This window comes from Gossypium hirsutum, chromosome D13 (assembly GCF_007990345.1).
Source record: "Gossypium hirsutum isolate 1008001.06 chromosome D13, Gossypium_hirsutum_v2.1, whole genome shotgun sequence".
Lineage (NCBI taxonomy): Eukaryota > Viridiplantae > Streptophyta > Magnoliopsida > Malvales > Malvaceae > Gossypium > Gossypium hirsutum.
The window spans coordinates 46,322,090-46,330,031 of record NC_053449.1 but is presented as its reverse complement, the minus strand read 5'-3'; the positions used below and the strand labels follow the sequence as shown (position 1 = coordinate 46,330,031).

General features: G+C 29.7%; 1 protein-coding gene across 1 annotated transcript; it reads left to right on the top strand.

Moving 5' to 3' along the window:
* The first annotated feature begins 3,399 nt into the window (after nucleotides 1–3,399).
* Nucleotides 3,400–5,968, top strand: LOC107893538 (NAC domain-containing protein 86-like). The gene is given in 4 exon segments (NM_001326814.1): nucleotides 3,400–3,604; nucleotides 3,694–3,974; nucleotides 4,643–4,927; nucleotides 5,621–5,968. Coding segments are annotated over 4 exon segments (954 nt in total). The 5' UTR covers nucleotides 3,400–3,447; the 3' UTR covers nucleotides 5,852–5,968.
* The last annotated feature ends 1,974 nt before the right edge of the window (nucleotides 5,969–7,942 follow it).

Genomic DNA, 7,942 nt, shown 5'->3' with positions numbered 1-7,942 from the left:
CATGGTATATATGTGAATTTGAAGTGATTTGATAAGAAAAAAAGAATGGCCTAATTCCATGCATTGTTTAGAGGTGGAAACAAGATGATATAATAAAATTGAAATAAAATGTGGTGATGTGTTGGATTAATTAATTAATGGTGTGGCAATGTATGCTTTAATTGTTATTCTTTACTCTTCCATTGTTATATTGAAGAATACAAGATCGCTTTATCAATACCCCTGACATAAAGCTTTGAATCATATTACAATCTTATTAATCTTATAATTTGAGTCAGATGACGTTGTTCCTTTTTTAGGGTGAAGTAGCAGCTGTAATTAACTGAAATGCCCACTTTCTAGTCATCATCTTCTAAACTTTACTTTTTCTAATTCACCCATTTAACTCCCTAAATTTGTTGAAATGGGATTCTAAAGAGTTTTAACGATGCTGACAATTGAACTTATATTTTTAAATAAGAAAAGTTCACGAATTAAATTCCTTAAAATAAAAATAGGGACTAAATTCTAAATATACGAATAGTATAAGGGCTTGGAGTATATTTTAACCAAAATAATTTTACCCAAAAACTCATAATTATTTGTCGGCATCCGATTTGGATCTTGTATTATCCATTCCACTTCCCCAAATTTCTGATAATCAACATGTGTGTACAAAGACATTAAATCTAGTGATTCCTGAAATTTAACAAGTACTTCATACATTCATCTATAATTAAATAGTTTGATGATACGTAAATACATATAACAAAGAGTAGTTATTTTATACCTTGTTAATGAAGTTTTTAAACTTCATAAAGTGAGATGTAATATATATATATATATCTAACAGTTACATACCATTGTTTTAAGTTTACTTATTAAATCTAAAAACTCATATCTCGATTTATCACATAATTTTAAGGTTAATTTCTATCACACTTTTAGCTTAAACTTCAATTTATTTTATGCATTTGTGTACATATATATAAATTGTCACACTCATATTTTATATATAAACTTGAATTTTTTCTTAATTCTTTGGTTCAACGCTTTCAAAAATAATGACCGAAAATATTGCAAAAAAGGGAAAAAAAAAATCCAAATCGAGATTTATCAAATCTTTAATTGTACCTGTCATAGGTATTTTCCTTTTCCAATGATATATATATTTCAAAATTTGAAGAGTGCTTAACTTTTCCAACAAAGATGTGCTAATCATACATCCTTAAAATGTCATCAACAAAACATGAAGCATAGTGAGTTTAGTTTGGCCACGTGTTGATAAAACCAAATTTAATAAGCCTTTAACAAAGTATATGATTATAAATACCAGAGTTTAAAGTTTTAATGAGTTGTCAATTGCTTTAATAATAATAAGGTCCATAAATTAATGTCGGTATGCATGTACGTACTAGGTAGGATAATCATTGTGTATTTGGAATAATTAATTATATGCCAAGAGTACAAGGAAGGAATTGTACAATCCCCATTAGAATTTAGAAATGAATATTATTATACAATATTAAATAAATACAACACAAAGCGAAAGAAATAGTATGGATAAAATATAAATATAATAATGTATAATGATTTTATTATTAGTGTAGAAGAACATGAATTTAAGCGTGTTTATATATATTTATCATTCTATTTAAAAATTAGAGAAGAATTATAAATAATTTTAAACATATATCCTATAATATAATACTTTAAACTTATTTATAATGCGTAAAATACACATAAAATATATTAAGGATCAAAGCTACCAACATCGTCTAAATATAACAAAAAAAATGTTAAATAAGATAAGTAGGTAGATAGCTACTTATCACTTAAGGGAGAAAATATTAAGTTGATTTTATTTTATCATAAATTATCCCTTTTTCTTAATAATCCCATTATAGGTTTTCAATCATATATGTTATTTTTTGACACAATGTTTAGAACTACCCATAGCCCCTCCCTAACTCATAAATAGGAGAATAATGCGCTTCAGTACACTCGAACCCACATGCCAATCAAACTAAGGGTCAATTAGCTAAATTATCCCTTTTAAAAAAAGTAATGAGATATTCCAATTACCAAATTTGAAACATGAATGTATTAATGACAAATATTAATGAAAAATATTAAAGAGGCATTTGATTCAAGAGATGGAAGATTACTGCTAGTAATAATGTAATATTATTACTGGAATGTAGGATTACTTAATTAGCATATGACTGGGTATGTTATATTAAATAGTTTGGTTCATTTGACTTTATTGTATGACTCACAAACCTCAGATTACATTTAACATAGTATTAATATAATTAAAATATTAATTTTTATTTTAGGACAAATCTTATCCCATTAATTGAATGCATATTTCTTATTTTATTTTTTAAGGTAGATTTCTTATTTTTATTACTCCATGTCATTTTCTTTTTATTAAAAAAATATTTTATATAAATTTTAATATGGTAACCCGTGATTTTATCTATTTTATCAATGCATTAAGTTAAAATATCATACAATAATAATATTAAAAATAAATAAAAAATGTGATAAAATAAATACTACTCTTAAAAATTTATATTATGTAAGGAAGAGTTGATGTTGAGATTAACTTGATGGTGAATGTAGTGAAACATAAAATGATGGATTTAGGTAATGTTTGAAATAGGATTTGTATCAAATACCTTTGAACAAAGTTAAATATGGATTGAATTTTAAAAATGAAAATGTGATTTTATTTTAAAAACTATTCTTAAAATACAAGACATAATAAAAATAATGATAGGCGTAGGCATAGGGGTATAGGTTTAGTATTGCGTGTAGTAAGATATGGAGGGCTTAGTGGCCCACCCTACCTTTTTAGAGATGAACCCTGATTTTTGTTAGTATGTGAGCAGACAAAAGCAGAAGCTTCTTATCCTTCATATCCTCCCCCAATGGCTTTTCTTTTCACTTTTCTCACCATCTCACTTACACACAGAATCTGCCAAACCCTAACTTCTGATTTATCATATTCTCTTTGTTTCAACCCCATTTTAGTTAATGGAATTATGTTTTTATAAAAAAAATCTAAAGGGTAAAAAGAAATTGATGTAAATAAAAGAAATAAACAAAAATCTCGTTTTCTCCGAATCTTACTATACTTTGAACTGATTGTGTAAAGCATATTAAAGTTGGTGAAAAAATGCAAGGGACTAAAGTCTGGCCCCCTCAGATCACGTCCCATAATCACAATGTGAATCTAGGATCTTAAAATAGTGAAGAAAATGTTTTGTTGCCAGCTTGAATGGCAAGCATGTAATATAAGCGAACATCTAAGGCCTAATTGTTTTTTGCCATTAATTATATTTGTAACAGTGGCCTCTCTATATAAATATATTTGAACATGGTAGAAGCTAGCTAAATAGTGCATGTTCTGTTCTGTTGTATTACATTCTAAAATAAATTCCGTATTGAGACACAAGTGCCATGGCTCCCATGACTCTCCCTCCTGGTTTCAGGTTTCACCCAACTGATGAAGAGCTTGTCGCTTACTACCTGGATAGGAAAATCAGCGGTCGCACCATTGAGCTTGAGATTATCCCTGAGGTTGATCTCTACAAATGTGAGCCTTGGGATTTACCAGGTATTCTGTTATAATCATTCATTCATTCATGACCCGCTTCTGTGCTTTTTGCTGCCTTCTAACTCTTAACATTGATTTTAAACCAACAGATAAGTCGTTTTTGCCGAGCAAAGACATGGAGTGGTACTTCTACAGCCCCAGGGATAAGAAATACCCGAATGGATCCAGAACCAACAGGGCAACTCGTGGCGGCTACTGGAAAGCCACTGGCAAGGACAGGGCGGTGCAGACGTCGAAAGCGGTGGTGGGTATGAAGAAGACTTTGGTTTATTACAGAGGTAGGGCTCCCCACGGCATCAGAACTAATTGGGTTATGCATGAATATCGCTTACTTCACTCCGCTTCTCCCACTGCTCCTTCCAGTCTAAAGGTACCTTACTACTACAATCCATATATCATATTCGACTTGTGTTTATGTTATTTATTCTTATTATACTATTGTTTCATGTTCATCTTGTATAACATTAGTATTCTTCACTAGGGTTTTAGTTCATTAGTTTGGCTATAAAAGTAGATCTGAACTTGTCAAAGTAAATTTGATTTCAAGTCTTTTCACTTTTGTTAAAACAAAATAAAATTATTAATAAACTAATATCAAGTGATCCAATGATAACTAGGGTTTAGAGAAGATGCATGAATTTTGTTTTATGCAAAATCATTATCAAACATGTCTTTGTATTATGGTATAGAACAAACCAAAATGTACAAGGAAAATGATTCCTGAAATTTAATTTCTTGAGTGTATATGAAATTACTAAATATATATGTATATATGGTGAATGGTAAAAAAGTCCATAAGCTAGTCATTTATATTGATATTTATGATTTCCAATTTCAGTTTCTTTTGAAAAGAGTATAGCATATATGTATAAAAAAAATGAGTCTTTGGTTTTAATCTTGCACACTTTATATGTATAGCTGGTGATCTTCCTTTCTTTTAATTTATTCCGTTTCCATTTTACCTCTTTCTAATATTCTTTTAAACACTTTTACATTTTACATATCTGTATATCTTAATTGATGTTGCAAATTGAGCAGGACTCTTATTCTTTATGTCGCATCTTCAAGAAAAACATCCAAATCCCTAAAACAAAAGAAGCAGCTGTTGAGAATAATCAATCATTTGGTGATGAAATCTCAAGAGGGAGAGAAGCTGAAGTTGAAGATGAGAATTTCAATACTTCTTCCTCGGATGTCACTCAAGGGACCCCCAATGAAACTGGCGTGGCCGATGAATATCAACCTCCATTTACCTCCGATGAAGCCAATAGTTCGGCTAATTTGTCTTCACTCGGCCCTGATATTTCCTCCGATCCATTTCAGGTACGGTATTACATGTGTGTATGATGTGGAATGTGCATGCCTTAGGGCATAGGAATGGGCCATCCTATGATTCTTTATAATAATAATAATAAAATAAATCTGCTTTAGACAATTTTTTTTTACTGTTGAAGACATGATTATCTACTTTGCCAAACGCTGGATTTTTCACAGCAATATTCTGCTTTATTGGGTGCTTTTATCAATCACCAAAGGCTTCAAAATCACTCACTCAGTCTTCCCTATCCCAACACTTGAAAGTACAATGAGCTGATGAAATGTGGGTTGGAACTGGCCCACCAAACACCCACTTTGAGTTGGCTTTTCATCTTAAACTAGCACAAAAGTTGGGACCAAATCAAACTCACTCTCTTTTCCAAAAGCTCTCAAACTCAAATCCATAGCTTTTCTTCACTCTCTTCCATAACTTCTTTTGACTGACCCATCCATCTTTCTCCCTCATTTTCCACACCCCCCATTGTCACCAACCTCGATGACTCTTAGTCAGAATTTGCACAATTTTCCCATTCAAAAACCACTTCTTTTTTCTTTTTTCCTTATCAACTTATCTACTTTGGACCTTTCAAACTCTTTTCAGTTTGGAGTTGAATCACTTCATAAAAATACTCAACATTTTACTCCTTTCTAGATAATTCATCTGATTCACATGTGTATTTATGAATGAATGAAATGCAGATTCCAAGCTACACCAATCTCCATTATCAAGCTCCATATCCACCATTAGAGCTAGAGGACTTCCCACAGATAAATATTATATCAGAGACAAAGGCGTCCAAGGCGGAGATAATTGACGAATACATGATGTATGACAAGTGCAAGGACTACATGAACGGATCATTAGAAGAGATTTTCTCACTTTGTGCCTCTCAGGACAATTCCATGCCCCCCCTCTCCATGCATGATTAATCAAACACACTAACTGAACATTACTTTAACAAAAATTAATATACTTATTTTGTAATGCTATAAATTTTTTTTTCTTTTTCATTTGTAACACAAAAGGTAAAAGGTCGTGTTAGAGCAAATGATAAAAAATTAGAACATCATTTTGCCAAGCACAAGATGATAAGGCTACATATTATTGGTTTCGTTTTTTACCATTTTATTTTATTTTGTTTACATATTGTGGTTGAAAAGTTGTTTGGCAATTTTGAAAGGGAAGTGGATAACTCGTTTTGTTTCTTTTGAACAATCAATTAATGCATCAAATTTCTATATATTAGTAGCTGTATGACCTCTGCAATGCATTAGCTTCCCAATACGGCATGCAAATTACCCAAGCTGTCGCACATTGTTTTAGATACGTAAGACTCGCTTTTCGAGAACCATGCAAGCCTCCACAGTTCCACCTACTTCATTAAAAGATCGTCTTGGTTTCTCATCAACTCTTCAGCTTCAAAGGTCTTTTAACCTCTTCATCTTCGTCTTGGTTTATCCATGGATCTTCACCAACTTCCAACACATGAACATGGAAGGAATAGTTACCACATTTCAAAATAAATCCTTTCACAAATTCTGTCCAACGTGGAGCAATAAACATTGCCCTATACTAAAATTCATATACTTTACTAAATTAATTAAAAGAAAATAATTTGCGTCTAGTAATTGAAATTTCAAGTTTACTTTTATAAAGTTTTAATAAGTAAAAATAATTGTCTTTCATATATCCCTTCCCCTTGATTAATTTATTGCTTCTTATCTAAACTTAACTTTTACTACATTTCACCCGTCCAATATAAAACTCTTTAAATATCCTCTTCATTTTTTTCTTTCTTTTTCTTCCACTTGATATTCTTCCTTTGTAAACCCAATTTTGTTTCTCTGCATGATAACATTTCATGCGATTTACAAAATTATTTCACAAATTTGAAATTATTTTTATCCCTTAAATAATTCCCCAAAAATTATTCTAAACAAAATAGCTATAAACTCAAGTTGTCAATGGGCCAAGCCAGGTTAGTCCAAGGCCTGGTTCTGATTTTCATGCCGAAGCCCTTTTTTGAGATAACCTGATCCGTCCAAAAAATTTATTTTACTGTTAAAAAATAATAAAAATATATTTTTTATTATTTAAATTGAATTCAAGTTGAATTAGGCTGATGTACAAAAATTCTTGTCCAAGCCTTGCCAAAGCAAGGTTGTGCCTATCCAACCGGGCTGACTACCGACCCTTGGACAGATTTACCATAAACATTAACATTTTTAAAATGATGCATTTTGATTATTTTTTATTTTTTCATTTAAAACAATGTAAGAGTGCAATATTTTCAATGAAAATAATTTTTTGGGCACAACAATTAAAATGATAAAAATAAATCTGAAATTTAATCTTAATTTATTTTATAAAAATATTTGAATAATATTGATACAAAAAGAAATTGAAATAAAAATATATTGCTTTACATTGACTCTATAAATATTGATTAGATTCACATTGCTTTACATTACCCGACATTGCTACACTGTATTTTTTACTAATAATTTTTAATTTAATATTATATAGTATATTGAATTCTTTATTAACATAATTTTAGTACGTCTATGATATATATATATAACATATACGATATTCGCCTGTATATGATTTTGGTACATTTATATATTTTGTTTAAAAATAGATATAATTATCAATTTCATTCCTAGTTCAATTGGTAAAATATTGAGCCTTACTATTAAATTATTTATTTGATAATTAACGATTCAATAATTATATGCAATAAATTAGTAAAAATTTTGGAGTTAAATTTTATATATTTCTCAAATCTTCTAATGTGGTACCTCTACTTTCAAAATGTCTATTTTAATACTTGTATTTTTATGTCAATTATCAATATGGCACCTCTAACTAAATGTACTAATTTTTGACTTGTTACTTTTTTGTCATAAATTTTTATTTAAAATAATTCAAGAGACCTTAAAATGAATTATAAAAAAAAACAATAATAAACATTAAAAAAAACCTAATAACAATTTAATGAATGGCTCCTTAGAAAATAG